Source organism: Mobula hypostoma, chromosome 17 (assembly GCF_963921235.1).
Source record: "Mobula hypostoma chromosome 17, sMobHyp1.1, whole genome shotgun sequence".
Lineage (NCBI taxonomy): Eukaryota > Metazoa > Chordata > Chondrichthyes > Myliobatiformes > Myliobatidae > Mobula > Mobula hypostoma.
Genome location: NC_086113.1, coordinates 14277856 through 14292769, shown reverse-complemented (window position 1 = coordinate 14292769; position 14914 = coordinate 14277856). Strand labels below are relative to the sequence as shown.

The following is a 14914-nucleotide window of genomic DNA, read 5'->3' as shown; positions in this document are numbered from 1 at the left end:
TGCCATAGAGGGAGTACAAAGAAGGTTCACCAGGTTGATTCCTGGGATGGCAGGACTTTCATATGATGAAAGACTGGATCGACTAGGCTTATACTCTCTGGAATTTAGAAGATTGAGGGGGGATCTGATTGAAACGTATAAAATTCTAAAGGGATTGGACAGGCTAGACGCAGGAAGCTTGTTCCCGATGTTGGGGAAGTCCAGAACGAGGGGTCACAGTTTGAGGATAAAGGGGAAGTCTTTTAGGACCGAGATGAGGAAAAACTTCTTCACACAGAGAGTGGTGAATCTGTGGAATTCTCTGCCACAGTAAACAGTTGAGGCCAGTTCGTTGGCTATATTTAAGAGGGAGTTAGATATGGCCCTTGTGGCTAAAGGGATCGGGGGTATGGAGAGAAGGCAGGTACAAGGTTCTGAGTTGGATGATCAGCCATGATCATACTGAATGGCGGTGCAGGCTCGAAGGGCCTAATGGCCTACTCCTGCACCTATTTTCTATGTTTCTGTGTTAACATATGTAAAATGCAGAATATTACTACAAAATTCTAAAGAATGATAGTTTGGCAAAGAAAGCTTTGTGACAATTTCTGATTTTCATAAGCGGCAATAAGAAAATTATTCCTGTTCCATATGAAACAATCCAAAATAACTTCACTAATCCAAATATGAGTAATGGAATTAAGTCATTTTCATTTGATTTTTGTTTTATTTTCATGAGTGCTTCTGGCATTTTATTTTCCACCATAAATTGGAACGTTAATCAGATGAGTAACTGGAATTTCATAGCTATTCGATTCTTAGGACAAAACATTTGTTGTCAATGGCAAAGCTTCAAAGATTCTTGCTGACCTCAAACAATGTTGTCCACTGAATGCTCAAGATTTTGGCAAGCACTTCCACCTTTCCAGCACTCACTGCTGTCAGATGTCAGTACAACAGGGCCTCTGGCATCCAGCACCTTTTAATATCAACGAGCTGGAAGAAAAGCCAATCTTATTAAAGAATTCTCACAGAGTGCAAAAGAAAAACAGGTTCATAAATAACATCCAGAACATGATTACAGTAGAAATCTTTGTTGATATACTTTAAAAACTCTGTTTTGAAATGGTCATATAGATATGGTTAAAATGATTTTATATCGTATACACTCAGTGGCTACTTTATTAGGTATAGGAGTGGAACCCAGTGTGGTCTTCTGTTGCTGTAGCCCATCCACTTAAAGGTTTAGTCGACGTTTCAGGTCGAGACCCTTCGTCAGGACTAACTGAAAGAAGAGCTCCTGTCTTCTCCTAACATTTCGGATCTCCCCTTCCCCCTCCCACTTTCAAATCTCTTACTAGCTCTTCCTTCAGTTCGTCCTGACGAAGGGTCTCGGCCCGAAACGTCGACTGTACCTCTTCCTAGAGATGCTGCCCGGCCTGCTGTGTTCACCAGCAACTTTTATGTGTGTTGCTGGAAATTCCAGCATCTGCAGATTTCTTCGTGTTTGCGCACTTAAAGGTTTGATGTGTTGTGCATTCAGAGATGCTCTTCTGCACACTACTGTTGTAATGCGTAGTTATTAGAGTTCCTCTCGCCTTCCTGTCAGCTTGAATTAGTCTGGCCATTCTCCTCTGACCTTTCTCATCAACAAGGTGGTTTTGCCCACAAAACTGCCATTCACTGGCTGTTTTTTTTTCATTTTTTGCACCATTCTCCATAAGCTTTGGAGACTGTTGTGCAGAACAATCCTAGGAGATCAGCAGTTTCTCAGATACTCAAAGCACCCTGCCTGGCACCAACAATCACTCCACTGTCAAAGTCACTTACGAGGGGTGATTGATAAGTTCGTGGCCTAAGGTAGAAGGAGTCAATTTTAGAAAACCTAGTGCATTTATTTTTCCTACATTTACACACTTAGTCCAGTGGTCTTGGAGCATACAGATCCCTTCTTTGTAGAAGTCGGCGTCTTGGACCTCCAGAAAGTGGTCCACAGTAGGGGTGATTGATAATTTTGTGGCCTAAGGTAGAAGGAGATGAGTTATTAACTTCAAACTTTCTGCATTTTCACTCAAAGAGTAGAACTGCATGCGCATGTAACGAGAGCAGTATAACTAATCTCCTTCTACCTTAGGCCACAAACTTATCAATCACCCCTGCTACGGACCACTTGGAGGTCCAAGACGCTCTCATTACATGCATGTGCAGTTCAACTCTTTGAGTGAAAATACAGAAAGTTTGAAGTTAATAACTCTCTTTCTACCTTAGGCCACAAACTTATCAATCACCCCTGCTGTGGACCACTTCTACAAGGAAAGGATCCGTATGCTTCACGACCGCTGGACTAAGTGTGTACATGTAGCAGGGGACTATGTTGAAAAATAAGTGTGCTAGGTTTTCTAAAATTGACTTCTTCTCCCTTAGGCCATGAACTTATCAATCTCCCCTCATAGATCACATTTATTCCCCATTCTGATGTTTGATCTGAACAGCAACTGAACCTCGTGACCATGTCTGCATGCTTTATGCTTTGAGTTGTTGCCACATGATTGGCTGATATTTGCATTAATGAGGTGTCCAGGTGTGCCTAATAGAGTGGCCACTGAGTGTATGTTGCTAAAGAGTAATTATGGATTTGTACTCATTTAAAACCTTAATTAGACCTGATGTAATTAAATATGTGGTCTTAAGGCTATAGTCCACAGTGAAAATAGTTCTGTAAAAATCCTGAAGAAACTTCATTTCAGCTTGGTTGCTGTGAAGAAGGTTGCAACCAGCACAGTGCCGGGGTGCATGGATATTTGATGGAAACTTGAGGATTTCCAGTTGAAGGAGAATTCCCAAGGTTATCATTTGCACAGAATATTGATAATGGTACTGTCACTGGTATTGCTATTGCAGAATCAGAGATCGAACTACCCTGGGCTCTCACAAATATTGGGGTTTATTGGGGCACCAGCATGAGGAAACAGATCAGTAATAAAGTAACTAATGCAAATTCAACATTGCTAATAACATTTATTTCTGCCTTGATAAGTGGAACATAACTAAACCAACAGATGCTAGAATCTGAACCAAAAACAGAAATGCTGGAGCAACTAGTTAGATAAGCAACATGCACAAAATGCTGGAGGATCTCAGCAAGTCAGGCAGTATCAGTGGAGAGGAATATACAGTCGATGTTTAGTGGCAAGACTGTTAATCAGGACTTCAATAAAACCAAACTCAGAACGTTCCGCCTCAGAGAGGGAAATGGATGGAGAAGACACGGAAGGAGCTGGAGTCGGGAGGTGGGGTAGGGGGAGAGTTAGAGGAGTCAAAGGCGAGGGAAGGGTTGGGGTGTTCAGGGATGGTTACATAAGTGTCAGGTTACTACAGAAATGGCTACAGGTTCCTATTGCCTTTATATAATGTGTCCTAATCGCAGCTCAATGATTTGCTGTAAAATGGTATTCTAATTTATTTAAACATTCACCATTTTATAACAGATACACTATTATTGATTTTCTTGTTTCAAGTGAGATATCCGCCTCTGTTCCCATTCTGTCAGCAGGTTCTTAGTGACTGAGTGCTTTATCTGAAGTCCTATTTTTAACTCTCCACCTTTGAAATGTCTTATGTTACTCACTGTTTTCTTTCTGGTTACCTGAAGAAACACAGTAAATCAATGATTACATTGTTTTGCAAATTCTGCTGAAGATATATTTGCCTGGTAGTCCAATTGAACAACATACTGTATCCTTACAGGATGATGCAGTTAAAAATGCTTCATTCTTTGCCCAGATCAAAACCGAGGAAAGATCACTAAAAGAGCTCATAGAGGACACAGAGCGACAATAAACCCCAGGCAATACTCATTTTGGTGCACTGTGGGAAGAACTTTTGTCTTGAAAAATAGGCAAGCCTGCTTGCCTGTGCTGAAGGCCTCAGACACAACCCAAGTTTACAGCAATATAAAATGTTTGCCTTCTTCTTCACTTAATGTACTAAAATTTACAAGCAATTATATCTGACTTGAATAAGTTGTATTAAATAAATATTAATTGCAGACACAAATTAATGAATATAAATTGAATATACTCCGACAAACCATTGGGATTGCTTCAACATTACTGGCACGTAAAAGTGAGAAAATATTGGCTCAGTAGCAAACCATCTGTGTGAAAACACAGTCAGGTTTTGTTACTACTTGTTCATTAGCTGGTACTGTGGTAGGCAGTTTCATTGGTAAACTGTCAAAGTTCAAAGTAAATTTATTATCAAAGTACATATATACCACCATATACAATTCTGAGATTCGTTTTCTTACAGATAAAGACCAATCATCGAAAGGCTGTGACAGATAACAACCAATGTGCAAAAATAAATAAATAAATATGCAATAAATATTGAGAACATGAGGGGGAGAGTCCTTGAAAGTGGGCCCATAGGTTGATGGAACAGTTCATTCATGGGGTGAGGGAAGTTGAGTGAGGATATCCCCACTGGTTCAAGAGCCTGATGGTTGGGGGGGTTATAATTGTTCCTGAACACAAGGAAATTTGCAGATGCTGGAAATCAAAAACCAACCCACACAAGATACTAGAGGAATTCAACAGCATCTATAGAAAAGAGTAAACAGTTGACATTTCAGGCCAAGACCTTCTTCAGGACTCAGAACCTGTTTCCTGAACTCTGAATTGTTCCTGAGCTTGGTGGTGTGGGGTTTGAGGCTCCTGTATCTTTTTCCCTGATGGCAGGTAGTAGGGACAAGAGAGCATGTCTTGGATGGTGGGGGTGTTAGAAGATGGGTGCTGTTTTCCTGCAACAGTGCTCTGTGTAGATGGACTCAGTGCTGGGTAGAGTTTTACCCCTGATGGACTGGGTTATATCATTACTTTTTGTGGGCTTTTTCATTCAAGGGCATTGGAGTTTCCATACCAGGCTGTGATGCAGCAGCCAATGTACTCTTTGTCTCACACCTGTTAAAGTTTGTCGATGTTTCAGATGACATGCTGAATCTTCACAAACTTCAAAGAAAGTAGAGGCGCTGCCACGCTTTCTTTGTAATAGCCCTTGCATGATATACCCAGGAGAGACTCTGTAAAGTGACAGCACTGAGGAATTTAAAGCTGTCCACCTCTGATCCCCTGATGAGGACTGGCTCGTGGACTAATGGTTTCCTCCTCTTGTAGTCAATAGTCCGCTCCTTGGTCTTGCTGACATTGAGTGAGAGGTTGTTGTAGCACCATTCAGCCAGAGTTTCAGTCTCACTCCTATATACTGAGTCATCATCATCTTAGGTCCACATTATTAGCAGCTCTTGCAGCGGGTACTACATTTGGTATGGGAAACTATTCTGTCTGCATTCTGATTCCTTTCTACAATTCACTCTCCTTAATCCATCTAAGAGGCAGGACTGAAGGTGAAAAATGGGAAAGGATTATGAATAGATTAACAGCCAATTCATCAGATACCTTGTGTTGGCCGCCAATGATTTAATGCCATCTCTTAACATTAAATTGTCTGTTTCTGACTACTGTGCAGAGTCATAAACTTCAATTGACCAGTACTCTCAGAGCAGGCTTCCACATAAGAGTATCCAACTCCCTGTTCATCATGAAATCCTCTAATAGCAAAGATGAGAAGAGCCCCAAGAGGTTTGCTGACATGTAAAGTACTCAACGAGGACTGAACTGATATACCAAGCAAATGTTCCCTTTGAGACTTTTGCTTTCTTGCTAAGAATCTGTTCTTACTTCTACCTGAATTTATTGCCCTTCCTAGTACAAGAAATCAGAAGTGAATTGTAGAGTTTCTCCTGTGTCTGCATGCTTAGAGCATGTACCCAAGGCCAAATTTCTACCCTGTGAACTTCAGTTCCCATTTTAATTAGGCTGAGGATCTGCACTTTAACTCTACATGATCCGTTCTCAGATTCCTAGCTTTCCATGTTCCAGAGCGATGCATTGAGGCTCGTGAATGGTTCAAATCCTGCAGCAACAACCAGGTTTCCGAACCATTGTGCCAGGAGCATAAAGCTGAATCTCACCATGGCAGTTTAAAGTAAAGTGATCTGATAAATAACAGCAACAATTGCAGAAGTAACATCTCACAGATTACTGCTTTGGCAGATCCAAGTGGCTCAGTAATATCTTTCAGAGAAATGCGGGGCTGCCATGCACACCCAGTCTGACCTATTTGTGACTCTAGAGTCTCTAATGTTGTTAACTCTTCACCACTTCCTCAATACAGGGGAATGAAAGCAGATGTTGTCCACATCCTGTGGATGAATAAATTAAAAGAAATATTTTCATTCTAATGGAAAGCTTTCAAGGTTCAGTCATTAGAATCTATTTTCAACATGTAACTGAGTTCATGAGCAAAAAGATGGCTACAAATTTCCTACCAGTTAGGAAAAAGCCAGAGCTGGAAGCGGCCCAACCAGATGCCTTGTGTAAGGAGTTTGTATATTATTTCCGGGACTGTGTGGGTCTCCTTCCACATTCCAAACACTTATAGTTAGGGTTACAGGTAAAAAATTGTGGACATGCTATATTGGTACCAGAAACGCGGCGACATTTGCGGGCTGCCCCAGCAAAATCTTTGCTGATTTGAGTTGGCACAAATGACTCCTTTTAAAATCACCTATCAGGAGTAACGAGTCAATGCCTGCCTCCCAATCATTAGATTAGATTAGATTAGATTATGAGGACACGCAGTCCTCTTTTATTGTCATTTAGTAATGCATGCATTAAGAAATGATACAATATTCCTCCGGTGTGATATCACAGAAACACAGGACAGACCAGGACCGAAAAACTGACAAAAACCACATAATTATAGCATATAGTTACAGCAGTGCAAGCAATACCATAACTTGATGAAGAACAGGCCATTAGCACGGTAAAAAGTTCAAAGTCTCTTGAAAGTCCCACATCTCACACAGACGGGAGAAGGAAGAAAACTCTCCCTGCCATGCCCGACCACAGTCCGATTGAGTCGTCCGAAAACTTCGAGCTCTGACCAGCCCTCCGACACCGAGCACCATCTCTGCCGAGCGCTTCGACCCCAGCCCCGGCCGCCAGCAGCAGGCAAAACCGAGGATTTTGTGGCCTTCCCTCCGGAGATTTCTCGGTCGCACAGTAGCAGCGGCAGCGAACCGGGCATTTCAGAAGTTGCTCCAGATGTTCCTCTGTGCTTCTCACGGCTGTTTCCATCAAATCAGAATTGTGCATGGCCCCTATTTAACAATACGATATCATTTCACCGGAGAGGCTACGCGCACTGCGCTGCACCGCCATCTTCTCCTCCCCATGTCCAGAGCATAAAAATAAGCTATTCAATCTTTTCTTAAAACTGTCATGGTCCAGATCAGGTCCCTTTAAATTTACCTTGTTTATGTTACGATCCGGACCGTTGATTCCCTGTTTTCCCGTGTCCCTCGGCTTTGGTGCTTAGAGGCAATTAACACTCGGCTGAACCGGTAGTTTATAGTCTCCGGCTTTCAGCCGTTTGGCGCAGGAGCGTCTGCAAGGTCATCAAAGGTACGGTGTGCCGATGTCATCTAGCTGGAGCAAGCCTAGTCTCTGCCGAAGCGAGTGCCGGTAATTCGCCTCTCCTCACCAGAGCAATCCTGTCCAGTTACCTGGCCGAAGTGAGCCTGCAAAGTTTCCTCATCAAGGTGGGTCTGTCAGTTAACCCGCCGGAGAGAATCAGGAGCCACTGTCTACTGTTCCTGGGCCGAGTCTAGAGCTCGCCACTACCCGGAGGTTCCAAGTACCACTTCCTGGCTCCAGTGGCATCCAAGAACCACGTCCAAGTCCTGACTCCGGTGGCATCCAAGTACTAAGTCGAGTCCTTTCCCTGGCAGTATCCAAGTACCACGTCCAAGTCCTGGCTCCGTCAGCATCCAAGTACCACATCCAAGTCCAAGTCCTGGCCCTGGCGGCATCCAAGTACCAAGTCCAAGTCCTGGCCCTGGCGGCATCTGAGTACCTAGTGAAGTCCTGGCCCTGGCGGCATCTGAGTACCTAGTGAAGTCCTGGCCCTGGCGGTCTGTGATTCCTGTCCTACCCACTTGTCTGAATCCCTTCTCTGCCCCTCTCACCTCTAGCCCTCGTCTGTAGCCCTTGCCTGCACCTTGGTCTAGTTCTATCGCTGGAGCTAGATAGGAACTGTGTTGTTCTTTGGTGTTTGTCTTGTCTTGTCCTCGCCTCCGTGGGGTAAGTCAGGCCATCTTGCTGTTGCCCCGCAGGGGTCATGAGTCCCGGCCCTATGTCCTGTACCCAAGGAGGGGTCCCGGCTCTCTGTTCTGTGTGTGAGTCCCGGCCCTATGTCCTTTTCCCAAGGAGGGGTCCCGGCTTGGTGTTCTGTGTATGTGTCCATGGTTACATGTACCTGCTCTCCCGAGACCAAGGCTCTGTGTTCCCATGTTCCTCCTCTCCTTAGCCCATGTCATGTGCTTGCCTGGTTCTGGGGTTCGAGCCAGAGGCAAGACCCAAGTACTGGGTCCTTGGCCAGTCTCTAGCTTGGAGTCCATACCCTAGCCTCTTCATGTCTCCTCTAGTTCTGGGATCCAATTCTGAGTCCTAGCCCAGACCCCTAGTCCCAGCCTAGTCGTAGTCCTGAGTCCTTGTTCAGTTCGCTACTCCTGCTTCTGCCTTGCTCTCCTGGTATCGAACGATAAAGTAAATCTAAGTAACCTCACAAGGTGTGTCTTGCATTTGGGTCCACCCTTGCTCCCAATGCCCCCGCCATTGTGACAGAAACTGTCAACAAACTGCTAAAATATTAAATAGTATCAACAAGAGGAAAGATTTGAGGACAAGTTTGTACCCTTTATGCCTTTCTAATATCTTAAATTGTGAGTAAGGTATAAGGTCCCAACATATCGACGTAGCTATAAAGAAGGCAAGACAGCAGTTATATTTTATTAGGAGCTTGAGGAGGTTTGGTTAGTCACCTAGAATTCTCAGAAACTTCTACAGATGTACCGTGGGAGCATTCTGATAGGCGGCATCACTGTCTGGTATGGGTGGGGGGCGGTGGGGAAGGAGGGTAGCACCTTCTGCACAGAATTGAAAGGAGCTACGGAAAGTTGTAAAATTAGTCAGCTCCATCTTGGGTACTAGTGTCCGTAGTATCCAAGACATCTTCAAGGAGCTGTGCCTCAAAAAGGCGGTGTCCATCATTAAGGACCCCCACCACCCAGGACATGCCCTCTTCCCATTGTTACCATCAGGAAGGAGATACAGGAGCCTGAAGGCACACACTCAGCAAATCAGGAACAGCTTCTTCCTCTCTGCCGTCCGATTCCTAGATGGACATTGAACCCATGAACACTACTTCACTTTCTTTAAAATATTATTTCTGTTTTTGCACTATTCAATATACATATATATACTTACTGTCATTGATTTTCATAGTTATCTTTTCTATATTGCATTATGACCCGGCTGGTGGCGTAGTGGCATCAGCGTCGGACTTTGGGACGAAAGGTCCCAGGTTTGAATCCAGCCAGCTCCCCTGCACGCTTTCCATCTGTACAGGGTTACGAGCTGGTGATCCCTTTGGAAACTCACCCAGCAGAAGGCAATGGCAAACCACTGCTGTAACTTGCCTCATACGCAATTCCCCACTACGTCAGAGAGGCGTGGAGGGAAATCATCCGCTAACCGGAAAAACTCCGGATGCGACGTACCATTCCTTTCCATATTGCATTATACTGCTGCCGCTAAGTTAACAGATTTCGTGACATATGCCGGTGTTATTAAACCTGATTCTGATTCTGGGTTTTACTCCTGTTAGTTGAAACTTCTACAGATTCATCATTTAAAGCTACCCGTTTGGACTAGAAGCTTATATTTCTTATATTATTTATCCGTAAGTGGATCTCAAGATAAGCAATATAAAATACATATTAAAGTATAGTTGCTGTCATTGGAAAGGAAACATGCAGCAGTCAATGTGTAAAGGTAAGTGATAGTGACAGACACTCTCATTTTAATGATATTGATAGAGGGATATGTATACAGTTTGTGGAACATCATGAATATCTCTTCTATTCTCTTCAGATAATGTGCCAGACAAACTATCTCATCCAGCTGAGAATACAGACGGATTTCAGTTTCACATTTTATTTGAAACATTGCACCTTTAACAAAACACGAAATTCTGCAGATGCAGGAAACCTAGGACAACACCCACACAATGCTGAAGGAACTCAGCAGGTCAGGCAGTATCTATGGAGAAGAATAAACAGTCAGCGAATTGGGCTGAGATCCTTCATCAAGTCGGTCTCGGCCTGAAATGCGGACTGATTGTTCCTCTCCATGGATGCTGATTGACCTGCTGAGTTCCTCCAGAATTTTGTGTGTTTTGTACCCTCATCAATGCAGCATTCACACATTCGAGCATACATTTAGATTATTATGGTCAAGGCTCTGGAATGGGGCTTCAATGCTCAACCTTCTCCTGTCCCAAAGATTATGATGCAAACAATTAAATCACAGCTGATACTCTATCGACTCTATTTAAGTTGGAGTTTCTATTTTATTTTAATGACGCAGTGTGGACTAGGCCTTTATGGTTCTTTGAGCCATTCGACTCCAGCAACCCCACCACTCCGTTCAACCCTAACCTAATATTGGAACAATTTACTCTTACCAAGTAACCAAAACTGTGCATCTTTAGACTGTGGGAGGAAGCTGGGCACCCAGGGAAAACCCACACATTCCACGGGCAGAGATTCCTTACAGGACGGTGCTGGAATTGAACTCTGGACTCCCGAATGCCCTGTGCTGTAACAGCTTTGCATCACCATGTTGTAGCGTGGACGAAATCATCGGAGAGACAGAGTCACTGGTACATACAAAGCAGCTTCTTTATTTGACACAACAAGGTACAGCAGGCATCACACGGACGGAGATGCTTTCGGTAGAAAGCTCTGCTAGCCCAATGTGGGCTCAATACTTATATGCTAAACACAAAGACCATCGCTACTTAAAAGGTTATAGACAATGCATAGGCAATGCTTCCTATGAAGCTACATACAAAATATCACACCACCTAACTTCATCCTTTCCTTCCGACGCCAACTTGTCTGGGTTGGTATCCACAGCCTTTAGGAATGCAATTTAATCCACAATACATTTATTTGGCATTGTACGTGCTAACATAGAAGACAATTAATATTTATAATGTATAGATAATACTGTCTTCGAAACTACAGCGTCTGGTCAAACTACGGCACCAGAAGCATCTGGTATTCACACCTTTTTAGGAAGCGCATTGTTGTAGACTCAATCCACAGTACCTTGTCAAATAGTCAAATAGGAGTCTGGTGGCCAAAGTCATTTAAGTGTAAACAAATCACCTTCCCTAAAAAAAACTCACTCTAATACACCGTGACGCCAAATTTATGGTTCTATCCAGGACAGAACTGGGAACTTTTCACATGTGAGGCGAATATGTTAACCATTACACCATAAAACCCAGTACATTTACTCTGTCAGACAGATTTCTCTTTGGGATATTTCTGCAATTTCCATCTATGTTTAGCATCACATACACACTCACAGGAGTAAATGTGAAGATTGGACATTCTCACAAGGGAATTTTTAATCGTCATGAATAGATTTTAAAAACTTGTTTTTTGAGAATGTTTAAAAGCACTTAAGACATAGGAATCGTAACTCTTCAGTTTTCAACACTGAACCTCCTTTGCATCTTATGGTGGCTGAAGAATTCTACGCTTAATCCCTTGCATCAGATCATGCAGACCTACATACTCCCCTGGTCTGTTGGATTATTGAGAAAATGAAGCTGCTGATATCTTGGTCTCAGTGCAATTTTGTTCTGCTATTAATCACATTCATTGCTTCTGGGAAGATTTTTGTTTTGTCTGAAACTTCTACGCAGCTAACCCTTGGGCAACACCACAGGCACCAAGTCGCTGAAATCTGAAATGTACTGCCCTCTATCAGGAAAGCTAGACAAGTAGGAGGGAGAAATCTCCTCTCCTCCATGCCTAGGCTATATCCGTTCCTGGGATGGCGGTGAAGTGGAGGAAGCAGGGGTCCTACACATATTGTGCACCAGGATTTCACTGGAAGTCCTCGTATTGTTGGCCTTGACCTTGACTAAATACAGCTCAGCAATAGGACTTTGATGAGTGATACCAGTCTGCTTGACTTAACTGGATCCCAAGAAGCCGCATACAGTATGTTAAAATCATAGGATTTGTCAATAGATGAGTGTTTTTTGTTAAAGCAATCCAATTCTCCCTCCTCAACCCCTCAATTACTCCTAGCTCATATCCCTCAGAAGTAAGGAAGCAAAAAGTTGTCTGGGGTAGTGGTCTGGGACAGTGGTCTGGGGTTCATGAGCAGAGGTGAGAAATCTTCACCTTCTCAATGATCGGATACGATCTCTGTCCTGAGTGTGTACTTAAGCCATGCAAGAAGCCAGAACAAGCAAGTGTTGTGCTTCCCTATTCTTAAATCAATATTCGGTAACTCCAAGCATGTTTATGCTGTCAAAAATATGTGTTTCACTTGGGAATGATGACCTTTTAGAAAGTGCCTACCAACATTGATAGAGTTGTTAAGAAGGTGTATGGTATATTGACCTTCATTAGTTGAGGAATTGAGTTCAAGCCACAAAGTGATGTTGCAGCTCTATAAAACATTTGGAGTACTGTGTTAGGCACCGGTTGCCCCAACAAAGGAAGGATGTAGAAGATTTAGAGAGACTTACCTGGATGGGGATAGGTTGAGTAAGATAGGGCTTTTCTATTTGGAGTGAAGGATGATGAAAGGTGACTTGATAGAGATGTACAAGATCATAAGAGGTATACATTGAATGGATAGCCAGAGACTTTTACCCAGGGTGGAGATGGCTAATACAAGAGGGCGTAGATTTAAGGTGATTGGGGGAAAGTATAGGTGGGATGTCAGAGGTAATATTTTTGCACAGAGACTGGTGAATACCCTGCCGGGGTGGTAGTTGAGTCAGATATATTAGGGACATTTCAGAAGCACTTAGATAGGTATGGATGATTTTTAAAAATGGAGTGAAAGATTATATTGCTCCTAGAGTTGGTTAAAAGGTCAACACAATATTGTGGGCCGAAGGGCCTGTACTATGCTGTAATGTTTGATGTACTAACATTGCTGTGGCTTGCAAATGAGCCTGGGGACAATGAGGGCAATTCAGCCCTATGGCACTGTAAACCCCACTGGAGACAGTGTGGACAAACAGGAGAAGCTGGGGGTTGGGGTGCAGTGCACGCAGGGTAAGGGGGGAGTCTAAAGGAGAAGAATATAAGGTTATTAATCACAATGTCTGAAGCAATAGTACAGAAACGAAAGGCACATATTTCAGATCTTTCCATCACACGCAATGGATTTTGTATTCTAGGCAGGTAGAATTCTCAGTAGTTATTTCAAAATAATTGTCTTTCTATTTGTCAAACTACTTTCTGGATTTCCAGGAAAATGCATCGAAGGATTAATGTGATCACACCAACAGAATAACGTAATTGATTAGTAGAAAAGATTAACTGCACAGAGAGTGGAATTTGACAGATGACTCATTTGATATATTTTGTTTTCCTGTTATATTTGCCTTTAACGTCTCCAGTGTATGTATCCCGTAAAGGTGCTAAGATACCTCCCGTAGTAGAGGGGTGAATGCTGGCAAGCACATTAAAGCTGAGCTGCTGATGGATGAGTTGCAGCCTACTTACATTCTTCCAGCAGCTGTGGAAATAACACGCAATTCCCCGTTACAAGTAAAACTTCCCCTGTGCAGATGTCATATGCTTTTTTATTATTATACACGTGCAGCCTGTATCATGCACGATGATTTTGTGCGATGAAATGTCTCTTATTTAGTTGCATCCGATCGTACTGCTAAAATTCCGAACATATTGGAGGTAAACATGAGCTGCCATTCATTTCATCGGATTATATCTTTAATTATTCTACTGGCTAAGAAAGAATTCTCTTCATGGCTTATTAGGTTCACGGCTCACTTTATTTACCGTGTTTCATGCGTGTAGTTATATCTTATGCCATAATGAGTTAACTAACATCAGATGTCTTTTCCAGGATACTGTATCCAGTCGAGCGGGACACCGATCACAAAAGAATGAGACTGTTGCTCGTCAATTGAAAGCCGTTTGCTACTGTCGTTTCACATCGATTATCGGAAGGGACCCATTCTCCGGGATGATGCATTTTGACTGAGGTCAGTTGTACCCTCTCCTCTGCACCTCGGTCTCGCTCGCAGTCCGCTCCGCGATCGCCACCGCTCAACATGTTGCTTCAGCGATATGGCCGGGATAGGCTCCCTCGGCTGCACCTTGCTGACTTTGTAACAGTTAATTGAGAGTTGAAAAGCTTGACTGCTGATTATTTTTTATTAATGTGGCAAGACGCAATGAGGAGGAGACGGTATCTGCTTAACAGAACTGACGATGTCCCAGCTAAACAGAAGTCAACCGACTGGCTGTACGAGTCGTATTACTGCATGAGCCAACAGCATCCGCTGATTGTTTTCTTGCTTCTAATTGTGATGGGAGCCTGTTTATCACTACTCGCTGTCTTCTTTGCTTCAGGGCTGGTAAGATCCTTTATTACCTGAAATTCTTAGTGAAGTATGTCTATTTCCATCATTCCAGCATTAGTATAAAAGGTAGCCATCATATTGATTTTAATTTAGCATTCGAGCTGTAGCTGTTACATCCTCCACTGCTGTTAATTTCTTCAATAAATGTCATTGAGGATGAGTGCATTGAATGGTTTTGCTATTAGCAGCTTGTAGTAAATGAGTGGACGGAGTCTGTCGTTAACTGATGGAAGCCAGTCAGAATGTGCTGGGAGCAGAGAGCATCTCTGCGGTATGCAACGTCCCAGCACTTGCTGAAGAGCTCTAAGTTTCTTCTACTGCC

The 14914-nt window shown here is 43.2% G+C and overlaps 1 protein-coding gene across 3 annotated transcripts in view; it reads left to right on the top strand.

Moving 5' to 3' along the window:
- LOC134357865 (adenylate cyclase type 2-like) overlaps positions 1-14914 on the top strand; it is a 523538-nt gene that overhangs the window by 188260 nt on the left and 320364 nt on the right. For 2 of the 3 annotated variants that reach the window (XM_063069584.1, XM_063069586.1), the window contains exon 2: positions 14073-14586. In XM_063069584.1, the coding sequence (XP_062925654.1) occupies positions 14389-14586 (198 nt within the window). In that variant the 5' untranslated portion in view covers positions 14073-14388. Of the gene's footprint in view, positions 1-13812; positions 13898-14072; positions 14587-14914 lie in introns of those variants that run through there. The other variant, XM_063069585.1, reaches the window with a different exon arrangement.